The sequence below is a fragment of the Heliangelus exortis genome, chromosome 3 (assembly GCF_036169615.1).
Source record: "Heliangelus exortis chromosome 3, bHelExo1.hap1, whole genome shotgun sequence".
NCBI classification, from domain to species: domain Eukaryota; kingdom Metazoa; phylum Chordata; class Aves; order Apodiformes; family Trochilidae; genus Heliangelus; species Heliangelus exortis.
Window position 1 is genome coordinate 6,047,109 of NC_092424.1, and position 21,508 is coordinate 6,068,616.

The 21,508-nt window shown below is 38.1% G+C and overlaps 1 protein-coding gene across 1 annotated transcript in view; it reads right to left on the minus strand.

Annotated features, from left to right (window-relative positions):
* Window positions 1-202: 202 nt before the first annotated feature.
* NID1 (nidogen 1) overlaps window positions 203-21,508 on the minus strand; it is a 42,914-nt gene continuing 21,608 nt past the window's right edge. The window contains exons 12-20 of the mRNA XM_071739034.1: window positions 20,820-20,942; window positions 14,093-14,317; window positions 13,280-13,452; window positions 11,278-11,404; window positions 6,966-7,137; window positions 6,071-6,228; window positions 4,638-4,761; window positions 3,519-3,631; window positions 203-2,065 (exon numbers count right to left, since the gene is read on the minus strand). Coding sequence (XP_071595135.1) covers window positions 1,944-2,065; window positions 3,519-3,631; window positions 4,638-4,761; window positions 6,071-6,228; window positions 6,966-7,137; window positions 11,278-11,404; window positions 13,280-13,452; window positions 14,093-14,317; window positions 20,820-20,942 — 1,337 coding nt within the window. The 3' untranslated portion in view covers window positions 203-1,943. The remainder of the gene's footprint in view (window positions 2,066-3,518; window positions 3,632-4,637; window positions 4,762-6,070; window positions 6,229-6,965; window positions 7,138-11,277; window positions 11,405-13,279; window positions 13,453-14,092; window positions 14,318-20,819; window positions 20,943-21,508) is intronic.

Below are 21,508 nucleotides of genomic sequence, written 5' to 3' on the forward strand. Positions count from 1 at the left end.
TTTAAATGCTCTCACATATTTGTTTTGAATAAAAGTATATTACTGGTTTTAAAATACAAAAGCCTCTATAACAATTTTTCCCCCATAGTGTTGCATCTTTTTAAGATCAAGATCATCACCAGATACAAGAGTTATCTAAATCCCAGAACTCAACAGGAAAAGATTTGAGACACCACATATCACTTTCTTCTGCAGACATAACTTTCTTTTTTATAGAAAATAAAAACCAGAATTTTTTATTGACTGTACTGTAGATACCTGTACAGAGTGTAAACTTTAATACTTCACCAGATATGGGCATAATTCTGGAGAAAGAGTTATCAAGCACCTTCATTTCAACACAGTTTTGATATTTACAGTAAGACATACCTGATTAAGTGTATGAATAAAATGAATTAGAAGTTATAAAAAGTTATACAAAAAATCTTAAAAATGTTTATATGCTTTGTTATTTTATGATAAATATAAAAATTAAGCAGGAAGATGTCAGAGTTAAGACTCAGAACTGGCTCTTTTGAACTGCTACTGTTGAGTCTGAAGAGGGAGTGAGGAAATGGGGGTGTTAGCTTAATGCTGTGATCATGACATTGTAAAATGTGCTCTGGCAGAAGCCTCACAAGCCCTGCTTTGTTCTGCTGCTGCAGGTTGGCTTGTGGGCAAGCTTCCTTTCCAACACACAGTGTGGAAGCCAATCTTTACTCCAAGATTTATACTGAAAATTTGACATCAGGATATGTGTTTTGATTTTTCCCTCTCTGTTCCAAACTTACTGGTGTCGATGAAAACATCAACTTTGCTTGTTGCTGTCAACCCACATTTTTGACATTACTGAACACAGGCACACCAATGGGGCATCAATTTTTTTCTTGTAAGCACCAAGACACTGGTCACCTTTCTGGAAATCAGATTTTTAACTGCTGTGCTTTCTCATGGTCTATGAAAAGGCATGGCATGGTTTGCTAAAGAAGAATGCTGCTAGGATAAAATTCAAAGGCCACTTTCAGGCTTATAGTATCAAACATAGAAATATTATTTTAAAAGCTCTCAGGAAACAGATGTGACTGTGTGCCTCTTTAAAACTAAACACCTCCATATGAATCAACATCCATTCTTTGAAGAGCTATCAGCAAATAAGATCTATATCTAAAGTTTGTTTAGTGGATATTAGTACACTATTCAGAAATCCACCTCAGACAGAAGAAACATAAATCTCTTAAAATCCAGCAAAAACTTCAAATACATCCACTAAGCAGTGCTGATTATTTATAACAGATCATGTGCTGTGGGAAAGGATCACATGAGCTAGGTTGAGAACTACCCTCACAGCACATGCAACAAGTGTTTCTGTAACAGAAGAGACAAATTTGAGATTCAAGTTTTGGAAGCTGAAAGACTGGTAGTGGGAAGGAATGCAGTTAGGCATTAAATCTGTGATATTACTGGGTGTTCCCACTCACATCTATTCATCTTTGGGACCCCCTGGTTGCTTCTCAGCTGGAGACATGGCCCATCACATGTATGATGGGCTGAGTATGTCACTATTCAAATAACTGCTGCATAGTCCCAGGTACAACCCAGTCTCAGGATCTGAGCTGTGCCATCTTCTTTACTCTGTTCAGTATTTGTTACTTAAATTTTGCCAAGAGACACATCCTCCTAGCCCAGTACAGGGAGGGGGGCAACCAAGGCCTCCACATCTATCCTTAAAAGCAAGGAGATAATGTTACAGGGAACAAGATGCAGTTGGACCCACCTGGGCAGCTCTGTCTTGCCTAACTGCTACAAAACAGTCCCTGCCTCTGTGTGTGTCTGCTTATGCATTCTGTGGCTTGATGTCAGCAGCATGGAGCACTCATCTTTAGGGCCTGATTGTGTTGATAGGAGTGAATTGTTTACAGCACATTTCCAAAAGGTGTCTGCTGCTCTAAAGCTTATTTTAATGCTCAGTTTCTCTCTATACAATCCACTCCAACTGTGTTGTCAGGGCAGCGGCAAGAGCGGCCTCCAGGGGTAGCCAAGCAGAGGTGAGTACAGCCACCATTATTCACTGTGCAGTAGTTATGTCCTGGAAAAGAAGAGGTGTAAAATATTAAAGAAAAACAAAAACAAAGCCACAATAAAATCCAGAACACAACAGGACAAAAGAAGAGCAGCTTTCATGGCTGCATTGAAGAAACATGTCCTAAGAGGATTGAGGGTGGAGGAAAACTACACTTTGGGGAGTTGAGAGTCATCATATCCCTTGTGGCAGCTTCTGATACTGATCTCAAAGGAAGATCAAGATTTTGGGACAGAGCAGGACAGGCAATTTGAAAAAATTTGGGCTGTTCACAAAATGCCCTTCACATATTGGCCAGGTGGACACAGACGTGAGAATGAAGAGACAGCGAGTGAGAAAACACCAAAAGTGCAACATGTGGGGACAAAGTCCAAAATGCTACAATCACCCCAGATGCCACCCACTAAAAAAACATGAAGGAATGACCCAGGGAAACAAAAATTGGGTGGGGAGGAGTATGTTAATGTTTAAAGGTAAAATGAAAGAGAAGACAATTCCAGAAGCAGTGGATCTGAGAGGAAAAGCATCTGTCCCAGGAAAACACTTGCAACAGACATAGGATGAGAAAAAAATGATACCAAGGTTCTAAATATTATAAACATAATCCTTTACTGGGAGCATACAGGTTGTTTTAATGCTGTCTCTCAAAAGCATCTGTGAATTAAATAGTAATAACAATGTAACTGATTTTTAATGACATTTAAATGACATTATTCTATTATTTTTAAGGTCTAAACTAAGTTCTAAATTCAATTGTTTATCACTATATATTCTGAATAATATGAAGAAAAATCTTAAGATTTTTTTCAGGCCTAAGGTAAAGCCACCACAACTCCTATAATTCCAGTCAAATTGTAATTATAAAAAAGTGAACTTTTCTCCCAACTGTGATTTGCTAAGAACAACATAAATAAACAATAATACTGCTTTTCAAGGAACAAATTGTTATTTCAAGAGTATCAACTTTCTCTCCTCTAAGCACTACTTAGCATTCAACAGAGCAGAAAGACCAGCCCAGCCCCTCTAACACACGCTCTTTTCCAGACATTCCCTTTTTAAAAACCCTGGATCTCACTAAGGAGATCTGGAAGACCATGATATTTCTGTAGTTTAAACTTAAAAATGAGTAAATAAGACCCTGGCCTTATATAGCATTCAATTTAGACAATGAAAGCAAATCAGAGTTTGCCAGGTATGACCCTCATCTTCATCATACACTTTTCCTTTTGTAAAGGATAGAACAGGCCCCTTTCTTCTGTCCCTATTCTCATTTCATATGGCAATGAAAACTGCTTTTTAAAAAAAAATTCAGGTGGCTTTTAATTACTTTGTAAACACTAACCAGTTCTTCACTAATCACCTAGACCAGCTGGCAGGCTGTCACTGGAAGCTGCTACTAAGTTCATTCATAGGGTGAGGTGTTACACAGCTGTACAAACTTGAGAATCATCTGGATTACCTCCTGGGCACTGAGCAAAGGCTGTAGTGATTCCATAGAGACGGGAGCGTTTGTGAGGCTGGAAATTGTCCTTTTCCGTGGAAATCATGCGGTCCACTTCTACAACAGCATCCCTGCCACGTGCAGAAAACACACAAGTGAGGTGAAAGTGGAAGTACAGGGGAAAACAGAACAGCCAAACAAACAAACAAAACAAAAAACAAACAAAACAAAATCCAAAGTGACTTCTATTTTACAACTAGGAAGTGATGCCAGAAGCAAAATCCTCCACGATGTCATCTTCCCTGGGCAACCAAAATATGTCATAACTTTCATTTTAGGCAACTAAGAAATTTATTGCACCTATTATGCATAATGATTATGGACAATATTTTGTTTCAGGTAGAGCCTGATATCTGGAAGGAATGCAGCTAGTCAGAAGCATTCTTTTCTTCCTAAAAATAAAAGGGCAATCAACTGACAGACCCTTAACACACTGCTTCCCATTTATACAAGCCTATTCTAGAACTGCATTTCCCAGCTGTTAGGTTCTGACTTGGAAATCCTCACACACAGTAATAGCTCTTGCTGCTGCAATTGATGGAGATATTTGTGTAAGAGTTTGCAGATAGAGCCCACACATTTACGTCAAGGAAAAATAAGTATTTTAAATGCATGGGCTAGATTTTTTTCTGGCAAATATAGTAAACTGCGAAGTCTTGATTATATGATAATGTTTTAGCTCATTTTCAGCAAAGAAAGTGCCATCAAGACACTCATTTCTGGCTGAACATCCAGATAATACAGGGCAAAGAAAGCCAGGAGTGACTTATTTCTGTCCTCTACAGCAAGTATAACCATAAGGGAAACTTCTTAGCTCCCACTCCTTTCCTCAAAGTGGTAAAAGCATTTTCTTAGAGAACAGATCACTATGCTGAAAAATGAAAACTCAGTTAACTGGCAACATCAAGAGGTCAGCTCTACAGATCTGCTCCACCCTGCATCAGTTACTGCCAGGAAAGCAAAAAAACCCAGGAATGTGTGAGAAGCCAGACATGAGAAATGCAGTATATACTTCAGTTTCTACCAGGGAGAAGAACAGATTAAAGTACTGCCTAATTTCTTTAGCAGATAACATACCTTCTCCAGTCTGTGTAGTATAAGTTCTTCCCATAGCTTGTGACACTAAAAGGATACTGAATTCCTTCAACAATCTTTCGTCGACCGAGCTGATTGGGGTTCATGCACTCCAGCCTCTTGGTTCCTGGGTGTAGTGAAACAATTCAGCCTTTCAATCAGAGCGAGAGCTCTCATGTTGCTGATCCAAAGCCCTCCCCCATGTACCAAGGATTGGATAGAAAAGTATTCTGGTGCTAGTGCTAATCAGTGCACCCCCTAAGTTACAGGAACACATATCTAGTGCAGACATGGCCATGGTTCACAAGCTGAGATTCCTGTTACAGGTATCAGTATCCTCAGGCTGGTGTGGAAGATGACAGAAGGATTCATAGAATCACAGAATGTCACCTCCATTCTGGAGGGACACTTCAACCACCAACCTGTTCTACCTCCTCTGGAAGGCATTTTTGCAAAGTTAGTTTGGTGAGCATGGTGCCAAAATGGTTGATGCATTGGGCCATGAGGGCAAGACTGGAGGAGGAACATCTAACTTGGAGAGGCAAATAGAATGCAAAAAGGTCTAACTATAAAGCTACTACATGTTTGGAACACTGCTAGTAAGTATAAGCACCTCTAGGTTTCTCTGAAGTAGTGGGTTTCAAAATTAGGGAAAAAGAAAAGAGACAAATGCAACAAAAAGAGAGAAAAAAAAAAAAAAAAAAAAGGTAGCACAAGGAGATGTATTTGAAGGTTGTAGAAAGTGTCCTACAGTGAAAAAGAGAGCTTGATCTTTTTAGCTTATCAAGAACTTGGAAGGTGGTTTGATGTGCAAAAGCACCTCCACAGGAGGAGATCACTGGCATAGACTACAGGAAAAAAGCAGACTGAAAAAAAAAAGTTCAAATGAGAATTGAAAGCACTTTTTTTTTTTTTATTATCTGTAAGACAATGGCACAAATCTAACAATGGGGCAGTGACAGAACCTTCATTGCTTGATTTTTAAATCTCCTGTGAATTGTTTTTCCAAGACTTGCTCAGTCAAATGAAAGCCAGAATTTGTCTAAGGTTACAGGTCTTAGAATATTCATGCCAGGATGACATTCAGTTTAGCCAGACAAAAAGAATCAATGTTTTTCCTCCTCATAAGCTCCCAGCATCTTCCACAAAGGCCTAAGCACTACTGAAAGATAGTCAGAAACAAGACACACAGATATAAACCTTTTGCATTCCTTGGAAGTTCTGTGATCAGAATTGAAATCTTTCAGCTCATGCAGTTTTGTGTGAATGCTACAGTGGCAGTAACAAAAAGTAAAAAAATTAAAGCCAGAAAGAAGTCTAAGATGCAGCTTAAAGAGTTATAAACATTAACTGGCTGGGAATAATTACAGATCTGCACATACTTATTCTACAACTATTATGAAGAAAGATACAATATGAAGAAAGAACCTCTTTACCTGCATCTACCCAGCACAGCATTGAGGAATAAGGATCAAATGTCAGCCCATTTGGTAACCCAAGATCATCTTTAACAAGAATCCTTCTGTTTGTGCCATCCATGTATGAGGTTTCAATTTTAGGAGCTTCTCTGTTCCAGTCAGTCCAGTACAAGTTCCTGAAGAAGAAGAAAAAAGACAATTTAAACAGTGTTAAATCTGAAAAGATTGTTGTAATTAAGGAAAATACTAAGGCTATACACAGCCTAAGTCTTAACAGTTAGACCCCATGATCTCAAAGGTCCTTCCCAACCTAAATGATTCTATGATTCTATTCTATGATTCTAAATAATTAAAATAAATAAGGACCACATTGGCTTTGATACAGAAATAATAAAGGTATAGTAAAGATTGGCAAATATTGTACTTCCATTAAAAACAAAAAGACCAGCCACGCATGTGAGAAGAAATGTTTTCTCTTCATTGTTTAGGTAATCTGCAAAATACCAGGCAAAAAGATCTGGCATTGCACAGGCAGAAGGGCTGTCGTGATGGAAATTAAAAGATAAGATTGTTTAACCTGGTATTTTAGACCAGTAACCTTGCAAAAAAGGTAAGGGCAACACTTGTCATCCTGTAAACAATGTACTAAAAGCAAGCTACAAGTAAATATTTGACAAACTGCTTAACACCTTATTACCTACCAGACATTTTAGAAGTTTTATTTCCCACATACCATTCAGACACAGGACACCAGTAGATTGCTCCACCTCTGTTTGTTAGTTGTTTTAGGAAAGGATAGTCCTATTATTGTCTACAGACAGCCTCAGAACATGAACTCAAAATATACACTCATGTTAAATGGATAAGTTTTAGAAGAATCAAGCTTTGCACATCTCTCTTAACATCTCCATACCCTCTCACAGGATCCACAACAATTGCTCTGGGATTCACCAGCCCAGTGTCAAAAAGGATGCGGCGCTGGCGCCCATCCAGCCTGGCCACTTCTATCCTATCCAGCTGAGAGTCAGTCCAGAAGATGTTCCGACCCAGATGATCCACAGCTATCCCTTCAGGGCTTCCCAAGTCTGCAGGAGAACAAAGAAGAAACACACCTAGGCATTGTATTTATTCCCAATATGCAATGTCAGCCTCTCAAGCATAACTCTTAAGGGAGATCAGTTTTCTTCAGTTTTCTGGATGGGGTCCAACAAAAGCTACTTCCCATCAGCTGGAAGAGGAATACACATTTTGACTGATGAAGTTTAAATACATAGAATTTCCACAAAACCACAGAATGACAATTTCTATACAGAACCAACTCATCATGCATCATCAGCTTTCCTTGGGAAGCTGGCACAGAAAAAGAGCAAATAGCAGAGAAGTAAACAGTTTAAATTACAAAGGTCTTACTCTACCCCTCCACAGAACGACAAGATCTAGAATGGATTTTAAAATCCTCAGTATTTTCACTTTTTTTGGTACTGGCATACATAGTACCCCTCAGACAACTGAATTTATGCTAAGTTTAACTAATCCAATATCTAAAGATAATCAAGCTCCAAAGCACAATCTGATGTTAGCCAGCTGATGGAATTTAAATCCAGTTCTTTGTTTTTGCAGAGCAATTCTTTTTGGAACACGTTTTAGTACTGTATGTGCACAGTCTTTCTTGAACAGTTAGCTGTTCCAAAAGCAACAGGAAATAGCAGATAATGACCTTACTGCTTTAGCATTAGTAACTTCTAACTCAATTGAAGGATGCAGAATAAATATATAGCACTCCAAGGTTTAATTCAGCCACTGTGAAAAACTGCTCTGTACTTTTCAAGGTTCAGGCAGCCACTGAAAAAGACCAGGCAGGCAGTGTGGGATGTAATGAAGCCAAGGACAGGTACAAATCAAATGTAGTGAAAGTTCTGTACCACAAGAAACACAATCTCTCTCTCTCACAATCTTCTGTACACAATCTCTCCCCCAAAGAGGTGAAGTAACCCTTGATACCAACCAGCTGTTGAAAAAAATACTTTCAAATTCAGATCCACGCATCATGTAAATATCCAAGAATGATGGAATGTGCCCATTAGTCTTCTATTAATTACCAAGTTTTTTTAAGTGACAACCACTAAACAGTGTGAGCCACATACACCTTTCTGGAGAAAAGGCATTTGCTTCAGAACACTATAGAGCTGTCTCAAATTTGCTGTGATTGTGTAATAGGCTAAACATTTTCTGCTCTCTCACACAGGTGGATTCCACTCAACTCATTTAACCTGGACACATCACATTTTGGGTGTATATTGGTGAAGAGGCAGAAAAGAAAAGTATCTCTGCTTCAGGCTCCTAGCTCATACACAGGGGTCCCAAGAAGGTAAATGTGAATCAGTCATCTGGCTGCTCCTCCCAAGGTCACTGAGGAATACTTAACTAAGTTACACAGGCTTCACACAACTACTTGTATTTTTTTCAAGTGCCTTTGTGGAGTTAAACCAGTCTCCAAGAAACCATTTCCCCTCTGCCTCTCAAACAGCCCTACTTCTTTTCTTGCTCATAGCTCAGGCTACTGAAAGCAACATCATTTTGCCACTAGTGGTAGACAAGCTCCCAGCCTCTTTTAGCAAATAGAGGAGGGTAGAAAGATCTGCTACCACTGATTCCCAGGAGCCCCTCTTTGCCAACTACTTCCCTTGCTTCAGCTTCCTTGCTTCAGCATACGCAGGAGATTTATTTCAGTCTAAAGTAACTTTTTTTCTGGCTCATTGTCAACCAAACACTGTCTCCCGCAGAGACGTAAGGGAATAGGCAGGCTTCATGGATCACCAGCTTTTCCTGAGGCAGAAATGTGTTCCTGCTATGTTGTCATCAGGTCTGATACAGTCACAGGCTCTGTCCCTGGCAACAGGCTTGTACAGACATGTATGGCTGATGTGACTTAATTTAAGCAGCTACAACAAAGAGGAAAAGCTCTCCTTCCTGGGCTGTCTCCACAGCTGCAGAGCTCAGAAAGCCTCCACACTGTGCAGCTGCAGGGACAGATGAGAACTGGATAAGGCTCCACAATAAAACATGTTTCTGCAAAGCAGTGTAATTTGGAGCACAAGAGCTATAACAAACTCAAAAGTAGTGCATTCCACAAAAAATACATCTGAGCTGAGGAAAGCAGCTGCAGCTCACAGGAGGAAAAAGGCAAAGGTCAAAACAAAACTAAGAATTCTCATGAGTCTCCTGAGAGAGAGGCATCTGCCTATTTCCTGAAATTTTAAAGTTTCAGTTTTGGCCAGCATAGAAGAAAACTATACAAATACTGAATATTCAACCTTACTTTGCCCTGACTTCCTAGTGAAGAACTAGTTAACACACTGAAAAGTAAATTGCAACATCACTCAACATTTCTTCAGGAATGGCATTCACTTCCTATGCAAACAGAAGGACAACATAAATAAAGAGATGCCTTTACACATACACACATCTTTTGCAGCAGATAAAAACCATGAGGTTTCCCTGTACCACTGAAGCATCTTGACTTACCTAAAATAACCAAATTTTGTTGTAAGTCTTCAGGAGTCTTTCCAAAATATTTTATACATTGAAAGATTTTTAATGCACACACACTCTCACTAGACAGACTAATTATACATACAAAATTTTTAGCAGCATTTATTCCCCTTTTAATGTAAATTTAAGTGCAGAATCTGAGAAAATGCTTTAATGGAGGAAATTTGAAATCCTCTTCTTGCAGAATTTGTAGTTTTACAGGCACGTGCTTGCAATATAGGTTAAAGTCCCTTTCAGATTTAATATGTTGGGATATAAAATGAGTCTTATAAAGATCTCAGCCACCATAATGTTCTGAAATTTGAACTCCATAACAGCTGTAATGATTAAGGATGGCCTTAAGGCTTCCTTTTCTGCTTCATAGGACAATGGTAGGATTCAAGCCAACCCCATCTTTCTTCTGCCCATAAGAGCCTGAATGGAGCCCCTGCAAAGTGGCTATGCTGAAAAGCAAATCTAAAGGAAATGAAATCAAATTTACTGACAAGTTTTAAAACTAGTTGATCATTTTGCTAAAATAATTGCCTAAGGTTTTGTGACAATAGCTGCAAAGGATCCAAAGCAAGGTAAACTCTAGGATCCTGAGGACATGAGTCTTCAAGAAGTGCTATTTTTGCTGTTGGTTTTTAATGCCCCTACATTGACTTTGTTCTCCAAACATCTCCTCCTCTTAAACTTTCCACTTTAAAAAGCTTTCCATATTTAAGATGTATGGCCTTATACACACCTTCCTTTTTCACATTTACACCTTGTAGCCACTGCAATATTGTAAGCATGAATAATGTTATTACAGTAGTCTGAGCTTAGCCTGCCTATGGGTTCCATTCCTCATGGACAGGAACGCGGGACCTTTTCAGGAAGGATGGTCCCATCCCTCCTCCTGACCTGTATGGTTGACATGACACATCTATAGAAGAGGTGGGCTACAAAAAGGCTGCCAGGCTGGGCACAACATAGCACAGCCCAATCTTCAACACAGGAAAGCAAAGTCTTGAGCATGCTTGAAGACTCCAGGATGTCATGGCCTGGGGATTTGCCCAGAGAGTACTAGGAGAGCTGCCTCACTACAGTAGCAGCCCTAAGGATGCCACCACAGGTGGACAACAGTAAAGACCTCAAGATTTAGAAGAGACAAAGCATCTGAAGAAGGGGGGTTTATTTCCTTTGTCAAACCCAGCAAGAATATAAGCACAGCCTAGACCTTAATTGGGCATAGAAATCCTGTAATCTGTGAGAAACCCCAGACTGTAAGGGTCTGAATCCTGCACCAATTAGTGTCCTGAGATATACCTGAAAATCATCACAGGACTTTGATTCATCCTTCAGTTAAAATGTCCATGGTGATGTTCATTGGTGAGACACATACAGTATCCTGCAAATGCAGGTAAGGAGAGAAACATCTCACTGACACAATGCTCCTGCTTCTGGCCTTCAGCTTCAGTTTACTTAAAGACACCCAACTTCTTCCCTGTTGTAGCAGTCTAGAGGCAGTGACTGCATAGGGAGCAAATCTTATTTCATTTTATGTTACCCAGACTTTGTGGGTATTGTTTATCCAGATAACACCAACTTGTAATACTAAAGCTCAGGCAACACCTAGGAACAATACATTACTAAATTCAGGTCTCTAAAGTCATTGCTAGGGACTAGCAAGAGGAAAAAAAAATTGTTACCTGTTTTGATGATGGTTGTTGGCTCCCCACCATTCAGGCTAGCTCTGCTGATTGAAGGGCCACTGATGTCTGTCCAATAAACCATCTTGTCTGTGCAGTCATAAGCAACTCCAATAACAACTTTGTCCTGTTGGTCAACAAACAGATTACATTAGCTTAGGCTAAACAACAAATATTTCCCAGCAGCATTAGCCTGTGTGTCTCAAACCTGAAAAAACAAAGTTCCTCAGGAAAGGTGGGAGATAGGGAGAAAAAAGATGGGCAGAAAAAAAGATTGGGTGTCAGTCATTGCCAAATAGCTTAGAAAAATGCTTTCAGTTATAACTCCCCTTTAACCAGCAGACACCATTTACAATAATCTTATTTGACACCATTTACAATAATCTTATTTGGAAGCACTGTAGGTAGTATTACTGAACATTTTGTCTCATTACAACTTCACCTGCATATTCACTTAAAGAAAGCCCATGCTTTTATTTTATTGTGTTATTCCTCATGTGTTGGATTTTGGTTTTGGTTTGGTTTTCCCTCTAAGTATTTCCCTTCAAGGAGGAACAATAACCTTTATCAAATCTGTGATCCCTATATTCATCAACCCATGCATGATGGCTGCACTTCAACAGTGCTACCTACATAGCATCAAAAAAAATTCTAGGAAAGTAAGTTTTTCAAGTAAAAAAATAGTTTAAATACTCCATAAATCATTCTGCTGGAAGGAATATGCTCAGGGACAAGGAAGATGAATATACAATTTTCTAGGCAGAAGAAGACAGGATTAGGAGTGCAGAGCTGAAACTTTCCTGCAGGCAAATGAAGAGACTTTCAGAGTAAAACAATAATTTCACATGGATTCCCAGATCTATAACTTCTGCTGCTTTTCTATCTTCCAACTCTAGAAAGAGGGTTTAAACCCATGCCTTAAAAAGGATGCACTTATTCATCAGAATACATTAATGCTGTAGCTTACAAACCAGTCACTTCATAAATACACAACACTGATAACAGAGACTGAACGTTTTAATGAAGAGTTGCATCATATGTCTTGGACTCTTTTCCCTGAATTTACTTCTAATTAATTAATTAAAATTACATCATGTAAATAATGAGACAAGCTGGCAAGGATTATTCTATTGCAGCAACACTTTAGGCAAGAGAGAAAAGCTGGATTTTACCCTTACATCACAGCATAGTTTGTGGTATTATTTACTGAACTGAGTCTGTGTAATTTAGTAGGTATTTGGTCTACTAAATATTCACAGTAACAAAAAAAAGAGGCCAGCATGCTGCCTGGTATCTCTATTACAAATTCAGTAACACTGGAATGAAAACAGAAATCCCAGGCTCTGGGCAAACAAATGAATTTGATGAAACTGAAAGTGAGAAAACTTGGAGTGTGCCACAGGTGATAGAAAAGATAGGTCTTCAGCATCAGGGATTCATTTTCAAGGAAAAGAGATTCTCAAGACTGTAGCAAGTAGTGTGGGAAAAAGATTTACCACCCACTGGGCCAGCACATGGAGAAGGAAGCAAAAAAAGAAGAAAAAAATAGTAATTTATATATATCTGTAGCCAAGATGTGCAGGGAATTTACTGAAAAACAGGAAGAGATTGAGATTTAGGAAAAAACTTCGAGGGTGTAAGAGAGGAAAAAAACCACCCTCTCCATGTGCTGCTCTTGTAGGTCTCCTCAACCTTTATACCAGAGGCAGAAAGTCAGTGTAAGTGTGACTGTAGGAAACTTTGTACGATAAAATATTTGAGACGTGAGTTCATTAATATTAGACTTTAGTCTTATGAGCTAAAAAAAAAAATTGTTTCTAAATAGCTCCATTTTAGGCTTTTTCACTAGTCACATCAGGAATTTTCAGTGACAAAGTTACTGAAATTGTAATCAAGACTAAAAATTGAATTCGGAGCCTAAATTATCAGATTACATAGAAAAACTCTCATCTTGGTCAAAAGCATTCTAAAATACAGAGACTTAGTATAGTAGGTTACTTACTGGAATATGCAGGAGTGCTTTTGCACCATTTTTCTTCATATTGTTTCCCTCTAGTGGGACATGTTCAATTTTACCACTTTGGGCAAAGAGCAAGTGTGTTCCTGGTGGCAGAGGTACTGTATCTGGTCGAACAGAGGGCCCAATAACAACAGGAGGAGCAGCTGTGCTCAGACCTTGCAAATAGAGAAAGAAACAGATGTGGAAAACATTAGGCTGTACAGCATAACAAGGCTCCTTGTTATTTGCAGAGACTCAATTATAGTCAGACTTCTTAGAAAGAAACAGACCTACAAGCAGACACTAATAACTATTATCAGATGCAGAAAACTTCTGAATTTTTCCCTTCAGCTGACAGAGGAGGAGCAACTGACATAATAGTTCTTTTCATGTTCAGCCTCATAATTCAGCTCTTTCCTTCAAATGTTTAGAAAAACCTATCTTATTTTGCAGCTCAAGTTGTAGGAAGGAACATCCTTCATTTCCTGAGGCAAGTCAGTTACCAGACATTGACTTGCCACAGCTCCCAGAGGGTAGAAACCATAGGGGCTCCTCACAGTTTCATTGCAGTGAAGAAGTTAGAAAACCATCTCCTTATTCAGAGGCTCACACCACAGTTGTCCAGATGCTCTGGCTGAAGGAAAGGTGTGTACTGGATTTACTGAAGGGCTACAACATGAGAGATATCATCACTGGGACAGCACAGATCTGCATTGCTCCAAGTCAGTGCTGGATCTATAACTATAACATATGCCTCACACCTTTGCACTAGGATGGAGAGAAACCCATGAGACAAAAAGTGCATCAGTCACTTACATGGTGGTCTAACTCCTGGGCCACTTCTGGTGCCATCAATCTCATTTCCATCCCTATCCACACACCAACAATACCCACTGCCAGAGTGGCACTGAGTGGGTAGGTAATTCCCATGCTCATCACACTGAGGAATGAAATGACCAACTCTCATCTCCCTGGGGAAGAAACTGCCTCCACTTCCAAGAGCTACTTCTCTTTCATGCTGGCATTTGGTCTTTTCCACTTCTGTAAAAACAAAACAAAAAAAAGACATTTTAAAAAAGCAAGCCAGAGCAGTGAATATTTCTGTTTTAACCAGTAACCATGTTCTGCTAACAGTTAATATATTCTGACTGCTTTTAATGCAAATACTCTTACCACTGGAAGAACACAGCACTATTACAATCCTTCAGTGCACCTTTAGGACTAGTCTGTTCCATGTAAAGGTGACATATTTGCCTTAAACTTACGTAATTTTATCTTTCCCTGATGAGTTTAAACCATAAAAGAAAAAAACAACTCTACTGCAGCTTCCTATATTGAAGCAACGTAAACAGAAGCTGGAAAACAGTCTTTCTCCTTGAGGCACACTAGGAAGAACCTTCTGCCCAACTTGGAAACCTGGAGTCTATTCATTTGGCAATTACCCATGGACCTCAAAATGTGACTAATTAGCTATACCATACAGAGGATAAAGATTTTTTTGTAATGCTAAAAGTCCCTTCAGAGCCACAAGAGTAAATCACAATATGAGGCAGACGTTGAATTCCCTACAGAACCTAGGAAGGCAAACAACTTATTGCTTTGATGTACATGAGGTTTTAAAGTTCAGTTATAAACTTTGAGCACTCCTTTCATACTTTTTGGACCTAAGAAAGAAATTGCAGACACAGATTGTCCAGTTCCTGACAAAACACATAAGTAATGCCATACAGAAAACAGGATACTACTATGTATGCAAAGAAATTTATGATGCACCATGGCTATGCCACATGCATAGATATTATTGTAAAGGTTACAAAAGAAAGACTAACTTTCCAGATTAACAGATTCAGGAATTCACTTCCTTTGGTTTCAATTCTACAAAATGGTCTAAAGTATGCATTACTGATGGTAATGAAATTAAAAGAAAACAATAAAAATAATCTTTCTTTTGTTTAAGAAAGGAACCTGGCTTTATTTTACCTCATGCTTGTGTGTCCCAGAGGTTTCTGTGCACTGGGAGAGAAAGATAGCTATCTTCTTCCTGTCAATTATTTCTACAAACAGTTAAAAACATTTAAAACAAAACTCTCTGCTGCAGAGTATTTAACAGTACACTTTATTCCCTCCTTGTTTTTACTTGCCTGGTGCACAGCAATGTGTGTCTCAGACTAAACTCAGCCCATCTGAGCAAAAAGCTAAATCCCATGCACCCACAGACTGCTGTGGTGTAAATCACACAAATACACAAAAAGAAGAACAGTTTTTTATTATTATTTAAGCTAGTTATGCAAGCAAAAGCTTTGGACAAGTTTCATGCACCTGGACATAATTAGTGAAATACAAATGTCTGGAGAACAGCTCACTCTAAACAACTGAAATATTTGGCATCTGCTTTAATGTGGGTGGTGGAGAGCCTTGAACCAACCTAAAAAAACAGACCCTGAAGGAAAGCCTCCATTATCTCTCTCAAGTTTTGTTCACTTGTGTTCAGTGTGCAATGCAGTATGCAGGTAACATTGATTCCCATAACTGGAGAGTTTTTGCCATACTTGTTTATATATATATATATATATATATATATATATATATTTTTTTTTTTTTTTTCTTTTTTAAGATTTAATTATATGCACATCTTGCAAGAAAGCAGAGGGTATAGAGAGCACAAGTAAACTGTCCCACCCTGCTTTTGTTCATTGCAGAACAATACGTTCATTGCATTTGTGCAATCTTTGAGAGGCACTATTATCCTTCCTCAGTGGGATACAAAGGCAAATGCAGAAGCTGGGCCTTTTTCCTTCCCATCTGAAACTCCCAGAATTAGAGAATACTCAACAGTTTATATTTTTAAACATCAGACTAGATCGACTTTAAGAAAATCAGTTAGCAAATATGAATCATACATAAGAGGGTGAACAGACTCCCAAACATGACCCAGATATTATACATAAAATATATTAAGATATTGATAATTTAAAATACAAATGTCAGTTCTAGTTTCAAGACAATTTATACCAAAGTTATATTATATGGGAATACTGATGGAAATTTTGAGGAGTACTTATAGTGTAATGATCAAGACCAATTTCACAACTGTCCTACTTACGCACTTAGTCACCAGAAAGTCAAGAGACTTGCCAAACAAATTAATTTTCAAAATTAGTACTCAGTTTCTAGAAGGCAGAGAATATGATTTGTTATTTCTAAAAAACAAAATCCCATAAACACTGATTTTTCAGCTGCATAAAAAGGTATCAAATGCCCTATTGCCACTCACTTTAAGAAATAACAATGTGTTTTACTACTACTGTACTCTTGGAAGTCTGTTGAATTTATGATAAACTTTTTTAACAGTATTAAGTGTGATAAGTAATCTACAATAAAGAAACATTCTGAAAAGAAATAAAACTGGTATTACCATGTTCACCTGTGCTGACTCAATCATTTTAACCTGTCATTCAACATTAAACTTATTTCACCTCACTAACATGCTTAGCCAATATTAAAATTTATAAAATTAAAACAAGCCCCTCAACTACTTATGACAGTCCAAACCAGGCACTTGGAATCCACACTGTACTTTTTCTCTCCTTATCACTGAATCATGAGCAGGCTTACTATGCTTCCAGTTTAGAGATACCTAAAGAAAAGCTGAATCTTTTGTATGTAGCCTATGCAGCAATGAAGGCAAAATAATATGAGAAAAAAAATGAGTGCTGGTTCAGATAAACAGTCTGCTTATACAGCTTACACAGTCACACACGTCACTCAATGTGCTTAAGAGAAGATGCTCTGATTTTGCAAGCTTTAATTTGCATTACTTAACTATCTGACATGACACCAGCCAAGCTTGAAAGATGAGATGGACACAGTAAATAAAGCACATTGCCTGCCTGGATGAGCTCACACCACAACTCAGGCAAAACACACAGGAAGAACTGTCACATATTTAGGTAGTACAAAGCTTCTTTGTAAGTCAATTTCTAGACACAAACTGTATGTCTAGTAACTTCCCTTCAGTACAGCAACCTAAATGAGGTTTCTCAGTGCTCTTTCTTTAATATAAATACAGTAATATTTAACCAAGTCAAGACTCCTCAAAGACACAGAGCATTTACCTCTAGGAGGTACCCACATTTGAAAGCCAAGCCAAATGGTTGTGCCAGTGATGATAAAAATGGTACACACCATGGTTAATTTATACTGCCAGAGATGAAACAAACAATTAAAAGCAAGACCTGGGTAACCTTCAGCAATACAGGAAGGTGGGGGCAGCAGCAGCCTTTTATTAACAGCAGGACCAAGATTCAATATTATGTACCTGTGTTTAAACTTTATTGATTACAATTTGTTATGAAATTGAGCAAAAATCCTTTTCTAACAGCTTTTTGATGCAGTTGATGCTTGGCTGATGAAAGTATGACACTAACCTAGTAGTTTTGTATTTCCCTGTGGCACTTTACTTGTGCCCACAGGACAGCATCATTTTCAAAATGAAGCACCATCCTGTGGGCTACCTTTATTAGATAGGTGATTAAAAGTGAAAAATCACACAAATCAGTGGACAAATGTAAAAATTAGTGCTATTTCTAGTAAGTTCCCATATTATCTTAATCTTTGTTTCTTGTTTCCTTATTCAGACATTTAATTGCTTCATTAGGATTCCAAAGGAAAATACACAACCATAGGTTACATCACTTATGGAAGAGTAATAGGCCACAAAATGTGGGAAGCACAGAACCTCATCACTAGGTAAGCTGAGCTTGTCAAAATCAACAATCCAATTTACATAGTCAAATGGCAAGTTCCACTTCTTGGAACACACTATGTAGACCAAGCCTTGAAAAATAGACTCATCTTGGAAAGAAACAACTGAAAAAAAGCTATCAACAGATCACAACTACAGGCAGATTATTGTCAGCAGATAAGCTGACAGTACCCAGCTCAGTGCTGTAGGGATTGAGGGGGTATAAATAGGAATTTAGCATCTAGACAAGGAACACCAGACAGGTATAAAAAAGCACCATGGGACTGGGAAGATGATTGGAGAAATACTGGGTCCAGCTCTGGTAATCACAGTTCAAAAGGACAGTGAAAAATTGAACCAGCTGTAGCACAGAACAGAGATCAAAGGCCTAATGAAAAGGTTATGTTCCACAGACCACAGTACAGGCAGATCAGACTAGATCCATAGAAGGCTGCATCCTGAACTTAACCTAAGTGTATATCCTCCTCAGAAAAATAAATTTGTATTTAACATTTTAAACATATTTCTTGCAGTTGTTTTGTATACTACCAGTAGCAATCTGGCATTTAAGTCACTGAAATATATCAGGGAACTGGAAAAAATGAAATGGAAGTAGCATGGATATGGGTACGTGGGCCAGGAGAAAAACATACATTGTACACATTTACTACATGATGGAAGAAAGAAACAGAATGGGGGAAAATAACCCTAAAGCCAAACATTCAGTCTTTTTTGGTCATAAAGGAAAGCTCTTGCAACAGCACTGCAGGAAATGATTTATGGACTTTGCTATAAAAAATTTAAAATGAAGAATGAGAAAACGGGATGAGAAAGAAATGTATGGGACTTTTTCCTTTTCATTTTGGAGGGAGGATTAGAATCTGATACACTAAACCAAATTCAATTAGTTCTACAACAGATTAAAAAATCTGTAAAGATCTGATGTAACTACTCAAGCAGATTTTCATTGACAGCCTAAAGACAGAAGTGACTTAAAATTGTGTTCAGAATGAATAAGTAATGAGAGTGCTTTTTTTATTTCCTATGTGGATCACTTTATTTCCTGCATCTTACAAGGACTTATACTGACATTATTAATTGCTGTTCTCAGATGGTGGAAAAAAAACAAAAAACAAAAAAAAACAAAAAAACACACCCACACACACAAAATGCTCCCTTTTCCCCCCCTTCATTTTCCTTTGTAATCCTTCACTTAAAGCGTTGCCCTGTTAAGTGCATTTCTCATGTGAAAGGGATTGTAGACAGAGGAAGAGCAAATGGCTCTCAACAGTCAGACCCCTAGTTCTAATAATCTAGATTTGTTCCTGTTTAGTAAACAGTGTCTGGGGTCTGCAGGAGTAGAAACACTCAGACATCTGGTTTTTTGAAATGGAAAAATGAAGCGTGAGGAAATAATGAAGTACAGACTTTCTTAATAGCTCTGAGCAGTAGGACATTCCAGCATCATTAACTCTTTCATGAACCTGCTGGATCACTTCTACAGATATTCTCTTGTGTGTGATTCAAATCCATTTTATTTGCTAGTCTACTTATTTCAAGAGTTCTGTTCAGCAGTGTTAAGATTTAACAGTCAGTTTCATATAATAATAAAGACACCAAACAAGAACACAGTTGTACACATGTATCAGAAAAAGGTACAGCAAAAAGAAGGGAGTATTCGGATGAATGAAACTTCCCATGCTATTAAGAACCAGGAAAGACTTCAGTGACTTGACTAATTAGATCAAAACCTTAGTGGGTAAAAAAGGGGAAGAAAGGGTCTCTAATTACAGCTGAATACAATACTGCCTCATCTGGAATCCCCATTCTGAAACAACTTTACAAATTGGGTGCTAAAGTAAACTAAGTTGTTCTTTGCTAAGCTTCAGAAATCCTATTTTGATTCTGTCTCCTGGCAATTATTAACTGTTGGATGTATCCATTTTACAACTACTAAAGCTTTAGCAACAGATGACAGCCCAAAGGCAGCTATTGTTCTGTTAACTCTCTAAGAAGGCAGAAGTTTTTGTTGCTAAGTTTTGTAAACACTGCCATTGCTGCAGTGCATTATAGATACTCTGTACTTCAGTCAGGATTCAGCAAAGTGAGACTTCTCTGCAGAGATGTTTTTTGCTCAGAGAATTATATGAGCAGGGCCAACTGATAAAAGTGTTTCTAAAACATGTCTTCCAGTGGTAGTACAGAACAGCACAAAAAAATTAAAAATCAGAGAGGCATATATGAAGACAAACAAAGCAAGGAAGATCCCCACCAATTAAAACAGAACAGAATACAACAGAACTCTCAAAAACATTGTGCTACTACCATTAAAGCTGTGACATGGAAAGTTCTCCAATTATGTTGAGTATGGAGTGTCCAGACATGCAGAAGACAAGCAGCAAAAAATGACAAAGCTACCACAAAATAGCACACACTGCTTAGCAGTTCAGTAGACATGCTAACCACTGCATGTGAAAAGGTGTTCTCAACATAAAAAACAAAACAAAACAAAAAACACTTAAATGTGCTATCACATATACTTACACTAAATAAATTGTGTCCTGGTAATAAAGTTGAATTCAAGTATTAGTCTACCAAACCATCTGTTTCAGCTACAAAGGAGATGTGACAGACACAAAAGCAGTGTTTCTGCCTCTACAGTTCTTCTTGAAGAACTTCAAGCTTTAAGGTTCGATTTTGCTTAAGATTATTCACACCAAGTCATATAAATATATAACTAATGACTAATATACATAAATTATATTTCTGGTCCAGCTTTCAAGAACTATAAAATTTTACCTCCTAACACACACCGGAAACCATCCCCTCGATAACCTGCCTTACACTGGCAGCTGAAGGACCCAGGAGTGTTGTAGCAGAAAGCCTCTGGGTGACAGTGGCCTTGTTGACATTCGTCTATATCTGTAAAAGAAAAGATAAATCTCTTTTAACTGCTCCTTCTGAGGGACAAATCAGAGTGAGGAATTATAGTGTGAATCTGCCATATTACTTTCAGGATTCTAAGTTAGGATATCTGATTCAAATTGCTGACTTTGGAAAAACATCTATACAGAAATGAAAAAGAGAGGAAAACAAACAAACAAAAAAAGCACACATGTATTTTAGGTTGAGCAAATCCCTGCAATCTGCTATTCTGATGTGTACCCAGAATTTTAACTCATAGTATTTTACAGATATATGCCCATATTTCTCAATACAGCAAGAGAAGTTGGAAACTTTGCAAATCCTACAAGCAGTTGAGTTGCTCCCTCTCTGCATTGCAATTGACATGAAACAGAATATAAGTATTTTTACATAATCTGAACATTATGCATCACCACCTTAGTAATATAAAGCAATACAATGCAAACAGGCCCAGCAGATAAAGATCTGGTCTGCAGCTACTGCAATTTCTGCATTTACCTCATCTTGGAAGTTCTGCAGCTCAAATATTAAACAGTGAATTCAAAAGTGAGGGGAGCAAAGGA